The sequence below is a fragment of the Bubalus bubalis genome, chromosome 5 (genome assembly GCF_019923935.1).
Source record: "Bubalus bubalis isolate 160015118507 breed Murrah chromosome 5, NDDB_SH_1, whole genome shotgun sequence".
Classification (NCBI taxonomy): domain Eukaryota; kingdom Metazoa; phylum Chordata; class Mammalia; order Artiodactyla; family Bovidae; genus Bubalus; species Bubalus bubalis.
Window position 1 is genome coordinate 34,256,659 of NC_059161.1, and position 15,542 is coordinate 34,272,200.

General features: G+C 56.9%; 2 protein-coding genes across 4 annotated transcripts; both read left to right on the plus strand.

Moving 5' to 3' along the window:
- The first annotated feature begins 370 nt into the window (after positions 1-370).
- Positions 371-8,742, plus strand: PHF13 (PHD finger protein 13). Of its 2 annotated transcripts, none has more exons than XM_025285838.3 (4): positions 371-746; positions 3,345-3,503; positions 5,096-5,630; positions 6,153-8,742. In XM_025285838.3, the coding sequence occupies exons 1-4, from the start codon at positions 708-710 to the stop codon at positions 6,377-6,379; spliced, it is 960 nt and encodes a 319-aa protein (XP_025141623.1). In that variant the 5' UTR covers positions 371-707; the 3' UTR covers positions 6,380-8,742. The 2 variants fall into 2 exon arrangements, with proteins under 2 accessions (XP_025141623.1, XP_025141624.1); XM_025285839.3 differs by having other exon boundaries at positions 375-746; positions 3,345-3,446.
- Positions 8,743-9,589: 847 nt separating this feature from the next.
- Positions 9,590-15,322, plus strand: THAP3 (THAP domain containing 3). Of its 2 annotated transcripts, XM_044942952.1 has the most exons (6): positions 9,594-9,745; positions 11,887-11,965; positions 12,162-12,354; positions 13,809-13,924; positions 14,280-14,384; positions 14,607-15,322. In XM_044942952.1, exons 1-6 carry the CDS (start codon positions 9,672-9,674, stop codon positions 14,889-14,891), a joined length of 852 nt encoding a protein of 283 aa, XP_044798887.1. In that variant the 5' UTR covers positions 9,594-9,671; the 3' UTR covers positions 14,892-15,322. The 2 variants fall into 2 exon arrangements, with proteins under 2 accessions (XP_006044304.1, XP_044798887.1); XM_006044242.3 differs by lacking the exon at positions 11,887-11,965 and having other exon boundaries at positions 9,590-9,745; positions 13,862-13,924.
- Positions 15,323-15,542: the final 220 nt, after the last annotated feature.

Consider the following 15,542-nt stretch of genomic DNA (forward strand, 5'->3'; position numbering starts at 1 on the left):
ACGACCAAGGCCGTCAGCCCCGCCCCCACCCGCGGGGGCGACCCCTGACACCCCGCCCCCGCGGAGACCGAGGCGCTCTGGGTTGCGCCGCCCCTCCCCCATCGCCGAGCCGGCGCGAGTCCCCGCACCTCCCCCGCTCCGGCGGTCTCAGGTCCCCGAGCCACTGCCTCCATAGACCAAGCAGCCGCCGCGGAGCTCTCTGGGGGTTGGAGTCCCCGAAGGGGCCTTTGTGCGCCTCAGCGGTGGAGCCGAGGACTATGACTCCCACAATGCCTCGCGCCCACCCCCTCGCCGTCCGCTTTCCGTCGCTCCCAGACTACATTTCCCGGCAGCCCTCGCGGCTCTCCCGCCCTCCCTCCCGAGACACGAGCCGAACTGGGCGTCAGGTCGGGGAGCCGGTCGGGTTCCCGCTCGCCGCCGCCGCCGCCGCCGCCCCCCGCAGCGACTCTCCCGCCTCTCTAGTCGCGCTGGTCGCAGGACCTGCATCGACAACTCCGCTCGGCTGTGGAGCCGCCAGCCCGAGAGTATAGTGTCCAGGACGCGACACACGGACCCCCCCCCCCCCCATCATCTCCAGTCGGGGCGACCCCTCCCGGGTCCGCCTTCGCGCTGCGCGGCCGCCAGAGCCCCCGGCTCCGAGCGGCCCCGTGGCCCGGCGTCCGCATCCCGGCCCCTGCAGTCCGCGGTCGCCGCCCCCCACCCTGAACATGGACTCCGACTCCTGCGCCGCCGCTTTCCACCCGGAGGTGAGTGAGAGCTGCGTCCCGACAGCCCCTGACCACCCTCAGGCCGATCCGGTGCTCCCGAAGGCGGACCTCCGCCGGCCGAGCGCCGTTCTCCCCTCCCCCAGCTATCTCTCGTCGCCCCCCAGGCGCCCAACCCCGCCCCCCACTCGGGCCCGCGCCCGGTCTTCCCCGCCTCCCGTATCCTCGGCGTCCCTTCCGCGGGCGTCCGCGTCCTCCCGGCGCCCCTTCCCCGTGGTCGCCGCGCCCACCCTCCCCGGCCTTGCGTAGCCGGGGGACCTGTCTGCGCCCCCGGCCCCTCCTCGCCGGCCTGGCTTCCCCCTTCCCCGCCCCCGGGGACTCAGTCCGAGCCGCCTCCGCCCTGCGCTCCCGCTTTCCGGAGGAATCACCCACCCCCTCCCAGAGGGGCTCGCGGCCCTCCTCGGACGGGGACTCCGCTCCGCGCGCCCCCCGCCTCCTCCTCTAATCCCCCCGAGCCCGGTGGCCCGCGCCCCGCCCCCTGACTCCAGCTCGGCCCCCGCCCCCTCTGGCTAGGGTGGGGGAGGCTCGTCCTTCAGGGTCCCCACCCCTGCGGGGGCCTGAGCGGTGCTCCCACCCCCGGCGCGTTTGCCTCCCCCTCCAGGGCCCCCTCCCCCGAGCTCGGCTCGCCCCGCCTCGGCTCCCCCTCCTTCCGGGGATCGGCCCTCGGTTCTCCCGGCCGCCCCCCAACCCCCGGGGCCCCCGCCGCGGTCCCCTCCCTCTCCCGAAGCTCGCCGAGTCCGGGGTGCGGGTCCGGCCGCCGGCGGGTGGGGGAGGGGAGGCGGCGCCGGGCGGGCTAGTCCGCCGCTCTGCCGCCTCGGGGGCTCGCGGGGCCTGCGAGTCCCGGACCCCGAATCCTGCCCGGCTACTCGCGCCCCCTCCCCCGCGGGATGGGCCCCGCACCTTCCGGGGCCGCTTGTCGGCGAGGAGCGGCTTCCGCGGGAGGGCGGGGAGGGGGCCGCACCGCCATCTGCTTTTCTTACGGGCGGCGTTGGCGGGGCCGGGGCGGCCGGCGCGGTAGGAGCGGCGCGGGTCCCCCGCCCCGGGCCCGAGGGCACCGCCGCCATCCACTGAGTCCCGGCCACTGACCCACTTAAGCACATTCCCCGCCGAAATAAAAGTTCTCCCCGCGAGTTTGAGGGCCGCAGCCCTCCCACCCAGCCGGAGGGAGGGCGGTCAGTTCTCCCTGCGGGTGGGGGCAGGGTCTCCCCGGCTCTGGAAGCGCTGGGTACCGCGCGGACTCTGCCTCGCCGCTGTTCTGCGCGCCTCTCCGGGTCTGGGCGGCCGAGGGCTGAGGGCAGAGGCGGTTTGCTAGCACCGAGTTGAGAAAATAAAAAGAAGTGGAGCCCTTGGAAGGAGACCTGCGGGTAGCAGGCCGCCCGCGCTGTTTTCTGGGCGCGCTGGACTGAGGGGGCGGGGGTGGTTGGACTAGGGCAGAAGCTGGAGCCCACCCCGTCATCTCCTCCCCCTACTTTCATCCGAGTGGGGAGTGGGCCCCTCGGCTCTGGAAATGTTAGCTGAACTCCTAAGGATGGGATTGAGGTGGGTGATAAAGTGCTTAAAGAAAACCTAAGTAAAATACGCTAGTCAAATGAACCGAAGAAAAGCACAGTTGTTTTGCTTAGTAGCAAATAATCTTTTTCTTCCCAGCTCCTCTTTCTCAGCAGAGAATCAGTTCTTATTGAGGGCAATTCTTAATTGAATGGGGATGGGACACACAAGCCAAAATTTCTAGTATTTCATCTTCAGTATGCAAATGGTTTGTTGTTCAGTCCTTAAGTCTTGTCCAAGTCCTTAAGCCTGCAGGACTGTAGCCCTCCAGGCTCCTCTGAGCAGGGGATTTTCCAGGCAAGGATACTGGAATGGGTTGCCTTCTCCTCCTCCAGGGCATCTTCCCCACCCAGGGATTGAACCTGCATTGCAGGCGGCTTTTAGTGACTGTAATTATATACAGAGTTAGGTTTCCTAAATGGTAGTAGCAGGATTGTTTCTGGTTTGTTCTCTGGGTTGGGGGGTGTTGGAGGAGCCAGAGGGACCAGCAGGAAGTGTCTCCTCTGGAGGAGAGAGCTGGGTAGGAGGAGGGGGTCCTCCTGCAGCCCTGCCTGGGGAGGGGTCAGGCAAGATTCAGGTCCAGGATTCCAGGTCTGAGCTCTGCAGGTTGAAAAGTAGTTCACTTCTAAAGTCACTTAAAATACTTCAGCTGCAGCAGTTTATCTTCAAAGTGGAAAATTTGTGGCAAAAAAAGTTAATTATTAGGGCTCTCAATAGGCCTGTAGAAACTTAATAGATAATGTCAGAAAATGCCACATGAGCGCTAATAAATAGACTTTTGTACAGTCTTTTATCTCCTAACCAGTTTCCCAGTATTCTTGGCATAGCATCGCATACCTCCTCTTTCAACCTTCTGAAAACTGTTAATTCCTGACCCAAACTTACCTTATCTTGTTTCTAGAGTGTTTGTAAACCTAGCAGTGTGTTTTTGAGTGGCAGACTATGAAAGCTCCAGCCTGTTTAGTGTCGTTTCTTTGATGTCACCTGTAAGTGTCTACTTCCAAACATGCTCCCTTTTCTCGCTGTTAACAGGAGTACTCCCCCAGTTACAAGCGGCGCAGGACCGTGGAGGATTTCAACAAATTCTGCACCTTTGTCTTGGCCTATGCAGGCTACATCCCTTATCCAAAGGAGGTAATTCAGCACTTCAGAGACCTTGCTGGCAGCAAAACCAGAGTTTTTGACAAGATGGTGGGTCTGGAAGGGGTTGAATGGGAGGACTTGAGCTGTAATAGTCAGGCAGAAATCTTTCTTACAGACTTAGACGAGCCTGGGAAGTGGTCCCTAAAACGGATGGAAAATGTAGACTTGCCTAGAAATGGTTCGATAAACTTTCAGAGTTTGCTTACAGATAATCTAACTGATATCTTCCTAATGTCCAATGTTTATTGAGAGGTTACTGTCACTTAGTCATGTCCAACTCTTTGCGACCCTATGGACTATACAGTCCATGGAATTCTTCAGGCCAGAATACTGGAGTGGGTAGCCGATCTCGTCTCCATTGGATCTTCCCAACCCAGGAATCAAACTGGGGTCTCCTGCATCACAGGCAGATTCTTTACCTACTGAACCACAAGGGAATCCCCGAGAGCTTACTGTGGCTAGGCACTATTTTTGGCCATTATAATGATATGAAGTAGGAGCTTTTACTTATATCCTTTTCATTAGTAGTTTATTTATTTTGGCTGTGCAACATGCCTTGTAGGATCTTAGTTCCACGACCAGGAATCCAACCCAGGGCCAGCAGTGAAAGTGCTGAATTCTAATTATTGGACTTCCTGGGGATTCCCTATTTGTTTTTTTGTATTTATTTTTTCTCTTCCATTTTGAAGATGAGGACACTGGAGATGACACAGAGAGGGAACTCCTTACTCTGGGTACAGGCTCATTGGTGGTGGAGCCTGGGGTTCAAGCAGATCAAAGGGTCAGGCCCAGTCCACCCTGTCCTACCTGGTGGGTGGCCTCCTGGTTGGTGTCATTACAGAATCTTCAGGGACTCGTAGCCAGAATCCCATGTAAATTAAGGCATTTTTTCCTTGCTGAGAAATGGGCAGGTGGACCAGTGCTGCCAGGGTGCTCAGACTTCAGGGGCCTGGTTCATACTGTGCAAGGCTCAAGACAAAGGAATCCAGTATTTTTAGGAGGCCAGATCCCAGCACTGGGTTATTGTTTCCACTGCCAGCTAGGTGGATAATGCCTACATGAATGCTGCTACTGTTCACACATCAACAAACAGTAGCAGTTTGCTTGATTGACCTGAAGGAATCAGAGAGGAACTCACTGCTTTGGGGCAGTAATTACATACTTGGATTTTGCAGTATTTTGAGATGCCTCCAGGTTTTTAAAGAAAAGTGTCAGAACATTCTCACCATTAATTTACGTTCACTTAATTAAAATGTACATCCTTTGGGAGGACAGTTGTGGGGGAGATTGTAAAATCAGGAAAGATAAGAGCTTGAGGGTGTGTCTTTGGCACTCCTGTCACAGAAGTGGATTGAGTATCAACTAAGTTCTTGGTGAGGGTTCACCCAGGGCTGGAGGTCCCGCTTGTGGGTTCATGTTGTAGTTGGAAGGACACACTAAATCCTGGTGATGGTGTTCCTAAAGAATAGCACTGGTGAGAGCTGAGGAGCTCTGGGTTCTTTGTTTCCCACATCTGCGGACCTGACCTGGTGGGGAGTGGGGAGGGCGGGGTCCTGGGGAAGCTCTGCTCAGGGCCAGCTCTTGGGATTGGAGGCTAGTTGAAATAATCAGAAGCCGCCGTGTTTCCTCTGTCCTTTCAGGAAGTCCCTCTGAGGAGCAGTCCCAGCCCCGCCAACAGCACTGCTGGCACCATCGACAGTGATGGTTGGGATGCCGGTTTTGCCGACATCTCGTCCACCGTGCCCTTGCCGGTCTCTGACCGCTGCTTTGGCCACCTGCAGCCCACCCTCCTGCAGCGAGCCAAGCCTAGTAACTTCCTGCTAGACAGAAAGAAGACCGACAAGCTGAAGAAGAAGAAGAAGAGGAAGCGAAGGGACACTGACGTGCCTGGGAAGGAGGGCTACGTGGGGGGCTTGCTGCAGCTGGAAGCCGCCGACCCATATGCAGAAACCCCCACGAGCCCCACTCTGCAGGATATCCCCCAGGCCGCTGGAGACCCCTGCTCAGGCTGGGACTCTGATACTCCTTCCAGTGGGTCTTGCACCACAGTGTCACCAGAGCAGGTCAAAGAAATAAAAACTGAAGGCAAACGGACTATCGTCCGGCAGGGCAAGCAGGTGGTGTTCCGGGACGAAGACAGCACGGGCAACGACGAAGACATCATGGTGGATTCTGGTGAGTGGCCCAGAGGTGGGATGCTAAGAGCGGGGTTTCAGGGCCCTAACCTTCCCCTTCCACTGCAAGGGTTGTGGGTTCGATCCCTGGTCGAGGAGCTGAGATCCCATGCGCCTGCCATGAGGTGCGGGGTCTCAGTGTGATGGTTCCTTCCTTGGAAGGGGACAGGGGAGCATACCCCACCACCTTCAGGGGAAAGGGTGTGAGAAGGCGGATGCCGAGATGTTTAGGAGGGGATGATCACAGCTGAAGACAGCGAACATTCCAGAGCAGGCCTCAAAATGTGAAAATAACATAGCTCATGAGTAAGCACCTTGTGGGGATTCCTCGTACCACACATTTCAGTGCTTTTTGTGCACACGTGCATTTTCAGAGCGGGAAGTATCACCCTGAAACTTGAAATTGGTGTCACTGCAGCTCATTTGCCCTGTCCCTTTGGAGAGTGGCTTTCCTGATGGGAGGGGTTCTGATTAGGGGTGTTGTGAGAGATTTTCCCACTCTTACATGGTTCTCTGCTTTCAGATGACGACTCCTGGGACCTGGTCACATGCTTCTGCATGAAGCCGTTTGCTGGCCGCCCCATGATAGAGTGCAACGAGTGCCACACTTGGATTCACCTGTCCTGTGCAAAGATCCGGAAGTCCAACGTTCCGGAAGTGTTTGTCTGCCAAAAGTGCCGGGACTCCAAGTTTGACATCCGCCGTTCCAACCGGTCCCGAATGGGCTCCCGGAAGCTGTTTCTGGACTGACTGCTGGAGGGCGAGGAGTCGAAAGGGACTGGGGGCCTGCTGGCCCTGGTCTTAGTTGAGCACAGGACTCTTAGCTCCAGCGCGGGCAGACCCCTGCCGTTCAGGTGCCTACACGAAAGGACCAGCTGTCCAAGGTATAAACTGTACATAGCCAGTGACTGAATAAAATCCTTGTTGCCCAGAGCTGCTGCTGGAGCCATGGTCTCTGCAGTGGAGGTGGACTGCACACCCAAACGCAGCGGGTTTGGTCCAGCCGAACATGAGGGTGTGTGGTCGTTGTGCATTTTTGCTCTCACTGTTGACAAACCCCCGCCAATCGGAACAAGTGCTGGCTGTTACTCCTGCTTCCGCTGTGTTGGCGCGAGGAGATGTTGTTTCCCCGGCCTGTTTATGAACCGCCATACGTGTGAACTTCTCCAGTCCGTCTTTTACCATAAGTGTCTGTACAGCAACCATCAAAGCCGCTCCTCCCTCAGTTGTTCCCCTCTCCCCTGCCTTAGGGGATGCCTGTTCTCCTGGGGCTGGAGTCCCTGGCCTCACCCAGGGGTGGTGAGCTCGCTAGTGAGCCCCAGGTTTCCTTCAGTTCGTTAAAGGGGACACTATGCAGCTGCTTCTCTGTGGAAAGGGGGTTGGTTCGGGGGTGGGGTCATGATGGCCCATGTTCATAACTCAGTTTCCTGTTTTGCACGATGTAAAAAAACCTGTCTCTTTGCACGAAATAGCCAAAAGTATTGGCAGACTTCTGCCTGGGTTCCCTTCCTCTCCAGTTGGCTTTGGAGGTCCTGGGGGTGCCCAGCAAGCTGTTTTCAAGTGAGGGGGCGCCCGGATCCTCTCCTTGTCTCTCCCCCCTCACTTTGTTCTAGCAGCGGTATTAAAGGTTAGGCAGTCTCTGGGGGAGGGTGTTCTCCACATAGTGGGCGGGGGGAGGGAAAAGGGGAGGAAGGCCTCCCTCATGGATATAGTATGCCCCTCGTACAGGCTGGCCTGCTGGTTCCACGGGGCAAGGTTAGGACTTTTGAAGCATTTTTTTGGTTTGAGTTGGTGAGTGAGTGAGATGGTAACGCTGGCCTCCAGGAAGGTACCACTGAACTTTGCAAAGTTCCTTAGATCTAAAGGGGCCCTGGACCGAGGCGACCCCTGTGCAGGCCAGCTCGGGAGAGGCCAGGGAGTTGGAAGCCCGGCGGGCCTCCAACGGAGGGCCATGTGGCGGGACACTGATGGCTCTCAGGCTTGAGGGAGAGGGAGGGCGTCAGTGTTCCTCGAAACTGACGTTACTCGAGCAGTTTAAATACTCGTTCTCAAAATTGTTTTTTTTTGTACATTGATGAGTGTGTCTTCATAAACATTATTTCTCACGAAGCATGAAGAGGGAAGGGTGCCCAAGTCAGGCATATTTATTGACATCAAGATGGAGCCTCAGTCTTCTCACGGGGGGACTTCTCTACGTGGTCCCCATGTGTAGGGCCATCAGGCGGACTTGTGTCCACGTTCTCTCACTGAAGCACCGGGGGGTTGAACTGTAATTGGCTGATCGGAGCCTATATTTTGTCCTAGTATCTTTCATGCTTGACCAGCCAACTGCCTTTTTTGTTTTATTTTTAATTCTGTTGTTTCTATTAACACAAAAAGAGAGAGAAATAGTTTTTGAAATCCATTTTATTGTGAAGAGCCCCAAGGGAGATGTTCTGCTCTAGAGAAAAATAGTAAGGAGCTGGCTTAGAAACAATCTTCTCCCCAGACAACCGTCTGGCTCTGACTAGGGCAAAAGTCCAGGAAAAGTTGGAGAGAAATTTGCCAAAGATCTGCACCGTGACATTGCCTGTCCTTTGTCTTCACCATGACAGTAGCCAAAGTTTCCAAGTGTTTCTCTCTTAAAAAAAAAAACCCCCCAGTTTTACAAGTCTGTTTAAGAATAGGTGTGATTTTAGGGTGGAGCTGCCAGTCTTGGCAATTACCATATTGCTCTTAGAAGACTCAGTTCCTGGTGACGCCTCTGGAAGGCATTTGATACTCATCTCGATTTCTGTTTCCTTCATTTGCTTTTGTTCTTTTAACAGAGTTATCCCTGTGGGTGGTGTCTTAAGAAGTCAGGACACCACGGTTTTTCTCTTAGATTGAGCTGGGCAGCTGCAATCAGCTTTATGCAAATTAGGTATGGCCCATCTCTGGGTTCCTGGTTGGTGGCTGATGGAGAAGGGAGGGAAAGTTGTCATCCCCAAAGCAAGTCCCTCCCGTAGGCTTTGGCCAGGCCAGACACTTAACATCGTTTACATTGTTCTGTGTAATTATAAAGTTTATGTGTATAAAGCGAAGCTGTTTCTGTGAAACTGTATATTTTGTAAATAAATATATTGCTACTTTGAGGTTCATGTCTAGGTGTTTGTGTTCTGTGCTGAAGGACTGACCCTTCATCACCAACTCCCAAAATCATGGTTACATGAAGACTTGGGAAGTTAAGAGTGAGTTTGGTTTAGCAGGATGAAACATTCTCACATCCCTTAATACACTTTTCTAGTAAATTCTCCAGAAACAAACCACAGCATGAAGAGACATGAATAGCTTTCACAATTTCTTCACATTGTACATTAGCTTAAATCCCAGTGAGTGGTTAACCTGCATTGTAAAAGCTGCAGCCATCTCTAAGCTTATGCAGGTGGGATTAGAATCTGCCCTGTACTCATTCTGTCCTTCCACTTGGGGGTCCCAAGGGGCTGAGCCTGTTCTGTCAGTCAGCTGTGTCTGCCTAGCCAATCTGGGACCAGCTAATGGTCAACTAGTACTTTCTTCTGTGACATTGGAGCAGCCGAAATCTATGAATCAACACCTACTGAAATGTTGAAAATACTGCCCTCGGTGGCCGGTGAGCCTGCCTTTGGTTTCCAGTTGTCCAGAACTGGGTGTGTGTGTGTGAATTTTGGAGGCTCAGAGCAAGGAGGTGAGGGTGACGCTTCAGCGTAACTAGGGTAAAACCTGCATCGGGGATGTCCGGTCTGAGCCGTGCGTTGAAGCACCCTTTGACCGGGTCGCGGGCACTGTGCACGAGATGCTGGCTAAGGAACATAACCCGGCCCGCCTTTACTCACCAGCCTCCCTGCAAGCCCCGCCCCTCACGGAGGCCCCGCCCCTCTCTCGAGGGCCTGTCGCCGGCAGGCCCCGCCCCAGTCGCTCGCCCCGCCTCCGCCGGTCAGCCCCGTCCCGTCCCATGACCCCGCCCCTCCCGGAGTCGCTGCCGCGCCCCGCAGGCCCCGCCGCCGCCATCTTTGTTTGGGGCAGCCGGGCCTGGCGTCTGGAGATGCCGAAGTCGTGCGCGGCCCGGCAGTGCTGCAACCGCTACAGCAATCGCAGGAAGCAGCTCACCTTCCACCGGTGAGGGGCGGGGGCACCGGGGTACGCGGGGGCCCGCTTCGCCCAGGCCGATGACCGCGGCCCCCGCGGAAGCGCCAGGCCTGGCGCGACAGGCTTGGGGACACTCGGGCCGCTGCCCGACCGCCGGGAGGCCAAAGGACGTGCGGCCGAGCCCTTTGCGGAGGGGCGGCGGCCCCCCGGGGAGTGGCGAGGTTCTGGTCCAAGAAGCCCGGCACCACCTCGGCCGCCTGGGCGTGCAGGGAGACGGTTGGAGAGGCTGAGTAACGCCCGCGGGCGCACAGCCTCTCTTGGGTCGGGGGAGGCGGTGGCGGGCCTGGTGCGCGCTCAGCGCTGCGCCCTTGCGGTGACTTGGCATGCGTCCCCTCCGCGGCCCAGGGACTGTGCAGCCTGGGACGTAGTTAAGTGTGCAGTATTTGCTGCAAGATGAGCGATGCTAACCTCCCTTAGGTGTGTGGTGCGCTGCGCGCTCTGCTCACCTCTCCGGGTCTCTAATCGGAAAGGAAAGGCGTGGTGGAGGAATGAGAACGTTCAGGCGGGTGGGGCGCGGGGCCGGGACGCGCGACCTTTGCTGGAGCCGCAGGAGGATGGTAGGACTTCTGGAGTCTGTCCCTGCGCGCCCCGCGCCCCTCAGGTGTGGGACCCGGCCGAGTGCACGGCCGCTTGCGCATCGATGGGTAGAGTGTTGCACACTTTCTTGCTGGTTCTAGCCACAGCGCCTTCCTCCATCCTGCTCAGAGTGTGACTCCAAAGGGCTGCGCTCTGTTCATCTACACTTGGTCTCCTCTAAGCGTTTTCTTTTTTAACGTGAGTATGTCTATTGATATGTAACACGCCTACGGAAAAGTGCACAATTTATAAGCACACAATTTAACCAAGTGAACACCCGGTGTGACTGCCAAGAGTTTAGAACATAGAAGCCCCCAGGAGACCCGGAAACGCACCCCCTTCCAGCCCTTCACTCAGTCCCCAAGGGTAAGGGACAGAGGGGACTGCCTTGGCCTGTTTGGAGCCTCACTGAATGGAGCCACACGCTGTCCTTTTTCCTGTCCTTCACTCATCACTGTGCTTGTGAGTCCTTCATGTGGCCTGAAGCAGCCGCAGAAGTTCATCCTTTTCATTGCTGTGTAGTGATCCAGGAGTATATTTACTCCAACCAACTTGTTCTACAATTGAAGGGAATTTGGGCCCCTCTGTTTTTTGGCCATCACGGGTACGAGACTTGGGGCATCTTTGCTGGGTCTTGTCTTCCAGCGCCTGTACCCCACCACTCCCAAAATTAGCTCGGTCAAGTCCCATTGGCCCTTCTCTGCAGCCTATGACACAACAGACTGCTGACCCCTTGAGGCCATCTACCACCTGGCTTCTGGGACACCTCTTGTTCTCTTCCTTTGTCACAGTGTCCCTTCTCAGTCTTCTTGGGTAGATTCTGCTTATTTCCAACTCCAGACAGATATTGGAGCACTTCAGGGTGCAGGCTGTGCCGCTGTCCCATCCCTGTCCACACTGGCTCCCCAGGGCAGCCATCTCACCCAGGCTTATGGCTCTGCCACCTTTTACATGGGGATGCCCGCATGGTGACAACTCCAGACAACTCTTGGCCCCCTGCCACTCAGCTTCAGCACGTGGACATCTAAAAGGCACCTGAAATTTAACATCTCATGTATATTAATAAAACCAAACTGCTGATCCCCCCCAAGCTGCCCCTCCCCCACAATCTCAGCACTTGAAAGTCCTTCCTCTGCTTCTTAGCCCACAGGCAAACTTCTCTGCCTGGCTTTCATGATGCACCCCAGATCTGCACTCACCACCCTCTCCAGCTCCACCTCGGCCTGAGCCTCCAGGAACCCCCTTCTGACAGTGGCCTGCATCCTCTTCTTGCTCTGTGTCAGCCAGACCTGCCTCGTTGGCTCCTCACACCCTCGGGCCTTTGGACTTGCTCTTCCTTCTGTTCCCGTGTTGCTGTTCTGTGTCCCACTTTCTGCAGCCTCTGCTCCAGTGTCACCTCCTAGGTGGCCTTCCCCAACCACTTCCTATTCTATTCTTGCGTGGTCCGTGACTGTCTGGTGTACTGGCTGTCTCCTTGTTCTAGAATGTAGGTTCCAAGAGGGTGGGCTCACTTCCCCTCCTGCTTCCCCACACAGGAGCAGGAATGGAGGCCTGCCTGGCAGATGTGGCTCTGGGAGCACCTCACTGAAGCTCTGGCCATGTTCATGGTCTCAGGTATCCTGCTAAGGATGCTGTCAGCAGCCACGATGGAAGCTTCCCGACATGGAAGGATGTGGTTTAACAGGACAAGGCTATTGAGTTTTCCAGGCTGTCCAGTAAAATGCAGGGCAGGGATGCGGAAGGTCCCTGGGACCCTGAAGGTGTGTGTTTAGCCCCGCAAGTCCCTCGTGCCTCCTTGCTGTGCCCCCAGGTTCCCGTTCAGCCGCCCGGAGCTGCTGAAGGAATGGGTGCTGAACATCGGCCGGGGCGACTTCGAGCCCAAGCAGCACACGGTCATCTGCTCCGAACACTTCCGGCCCGAGTGCTTCAGTGCCTTTGGGAACCGCAAGAACCTGAAGCACAACGCAGTGCCCACAGTGTTCGCCTTCCAGGGCCCCCCACAGGTGCATGGCCGTGGGGGTCCCCCACCTTGCAGTGGGGTGGGCACCGGTGTCATTTGCGCGGACAGCAGAGGCTGAAAACTGTCAGGCCCCTAGGTCCAAAGCCCAGGGTCCCCGCCTGGCCCTGAGCTTTAGGAAATCTGCAGTTCAAAGCTGCCTTAAAAACAAGTCACTTCATGATGGGTGCTACGGAAGCAGCTGATGGGGAGGGGGCCACGAGCTTGTTTCTTTCTGCACTTCACTTTGTGGGGCCTCACTTGGGCTCGAGGGAGGTGAGGACTTTCCTGTCCAGGGCACAGGAGGACGATGGTGGTGGAGTGCTGGAGGGGGACAGGGACAGTGGAGCGAGGCTGGGTGGGGGCAGGATCTGGGCATGCTCAGGAGCAGCAGCAGCTCAGGCCCTGTGGAGGGCACAGGGCCAGGTGGTGACAGCCTTGGACAGGCAGTGGTTTTCTTCAAAGGGGTGGAGGGCTTGACATACAGGGATCTTAGCTTCCCAACCAGGGATTGAACCCTTGTCCCCTGCAGTGGAAGTGCAGAGCCCTAACCCCTGGACCACCAGGGAAGTCCTGGACAGGAGGTGGGTTTTTGGAGGGAGGCTGGTGGGGAGGGATGTGACTTCCGAAGGTTCCTCTGGAGGCTGGTTCAGAGGCCTCTGTGGCATCACAGGTAAGGATGATCATAGTGGCCTGAGCCAAAAGTGGGTGTCATGATGAGAAGATGGAACAGGCCAACTCTGGAGACCTGTTGGGTTGAAAAGGTGGTCTAAGGGGCTAAGGGGGTCCCTGAGGGCTGGGCTTTGCTCCATGGCTTTTATTCCCATGTCCAGGAACATTGCTTGGCACAAAGTAGACGCTTAATGGAGGAGCTCTTCTTTCTTTTAAACGTAGAAGGCCTTTTGTTTTATATATATATATACTTACTTTATTATGGTAAGAACACTTACCCTGAGATCTGCTGTTTTAGCACACATAAAGTGCACAGCACAGTATTGTGGACTGCAGGGATGTGGTACCGGGGACTCTGGAAATTACGGTTTGCTGATCTGAAACTCCCATCATGGATCAGGAACCCTCTACCCGCCCTGTTCAGTCAGGGTGATGACTTCCATGGCATTTGTAGGAAACTGCTCCACTGCCAGTGATGACAGGTTAACCCTAAGGAAACGTTTGTGGTCCTGCCTCTAGTGCTTTTGGTGCCTGGGGGCAGAGTCGGGGTGCGGGGAGTTGAAATTGTGGTCCCCATGGCTTCTGCTCAGTTCTTTGGAGGCCTGGGGACTGCAGGCTTTGAGCTGGGTGTTTTCCCTTGAAGAATGCCAGGTCCCTGGCTTCAGTGGGTCTCTGACCCAGGGTTTGGGGACTGTGGAGGAGGGGCACTGGTGGATGGTGAGAGGAGAGCTGGGCTGGGCTGAGCGTGGGGACAGAGACAGGTGAGGCCTGATGGATCCTCTGGTGCAGATCTCCTGTGCCCACCCCGGGGCCTGTCCACAGCAGCTCTGCATCTCTTGCAGCTGGTGAGGGAGAACACGGACCCTACCGGCCGGAGTGGAGACGCCACCTCTGGAGAGAGAAAGGTGAGTTTGCCCTGCTGGTCACAAGTGTTCCAACTGAGCTCCTGCGCCTTCCCGCCAGGCCAGCCCACTGGAGCTCATCATGCTTTCCTTACAAGTCGGGGCTTGGATTCCGTTTTCCTAGAGAAGGAGAAGCCGAAGCCGTCCATGCCTCCTTCTCCCGTTCAGTATCAAGCAGTGGCAGCCAGTCGCAAGTCTGGCTCCTGCTCGTTTCTAAAGGTTTGGCCCCAGGCTGTGGAGGAGGCTAGCTGTCCTGCTGGTGCCCTGGCAGCCCCCATGTGGTGTGAAGGGACTCCTGGCAGGATAAGTAGCAGCTGGGGAGGACCCATGAACGGCTCGCTCCGCCCTGTCTTTACAGGTCCTCCCTGAGACGGGCTCCAGGGAGTGTGGCCTGGGGAGGAAGATGGACACGACAGCTGAAGTGCTGCAGCTGCCCCCCGAGGTTGGAGGCCCAGGAGCACAGGTGAGGCTGGGCTGGGCGTGAAGGCAGCACAGGACTGGTCTCAGTCTGAGGGGATTTGCTTCAAACAGAATGAAGAAAACTGGTGCTCGAACCAGAGCACCAGCCTGGACCTCAGACTTGACCTGGAACAGCTGCGGCCCAGCAGTTCTGGGTGTCAGGGGAGCCCCCTTGGCCTCAGGTCCCTGGCCGCTGCTCTGGTCCCTGACTGACCTCTGTCCTCAGGTCCCGCCACACACACCAGAAGCTTCTGGGGTCCCTGGTCAACCAGCTAGCCCCCCAGAGCTGAAGAGGCGCCTCCCCACACAGCCGTCCGATCACAGCTATGCCCTTTTGGACTTAGACACCCTGAAAAAAAAACTCTTCCTGACTCTGAAGGAGAACGAAAAGCTCCGCAGGCGCCTGAAGGCCCAGAGGCTGGTGATGCGGAGGATGTGCAGCCGGCTGCGTGCCCGCCTCGCAGGGCGGCCGGGACTCCAGGCCAGGCCTCGGCTGGGACAGCAGAGCTGAGCTGCCTACTGGGCCGTTTGAGCCTCTGAGAGGAGGGGCCATGGTCTCCAGACTCGCTGGCTGTGGACCTTTTGGTCCCACTTTGACCCTCAGGCCAGCGCCGCCTCAAGTGGGAGTGTGGTGGCCCCGGCGGGGAGGAGGCTGGGGCCCTGAACAGGACACCTTGGCTCTCCCTTCAGAAGGTGACAGCCCAGCTGCCTCTCTAGCACAAGCTGGGTGAGCGTCCTTGGAACCACCCTGGGCCAGTGTGGCCGACCATGTCCCTGAGGGGTAGGTAGGCCCCGGTTGGGGTTGGGGGATGTGGGGCGCTAGCTGACCCTAAGGCAGCGAGGTGTCCCCTCCATCACCTGGACGGCTGACTCTGTCCCAGGAGTACCTCTCTGTGCGGCCGGTGTGAGCGAGCAACATAATAAAGTGTCTTCCTACTCTGAGTGCTGCCTCCTTTATTTAAAAGTGAGTGAGCACTGGTTTGAGTTCTCCTGAGCATGGTCACAGCTGAGGAGACTGACTTCCTGTTTCCTGCCGAAGGACTAGCAGGGCGTGACCATCTTTGACTTCCCAAAAAAGTTGCCTTTAATTAAAAACAAAACGAAACAAAACAAAAACCACCTAGCCTGTGATTTCAGCTCTGGACTCTTAAAATTCTCAGGC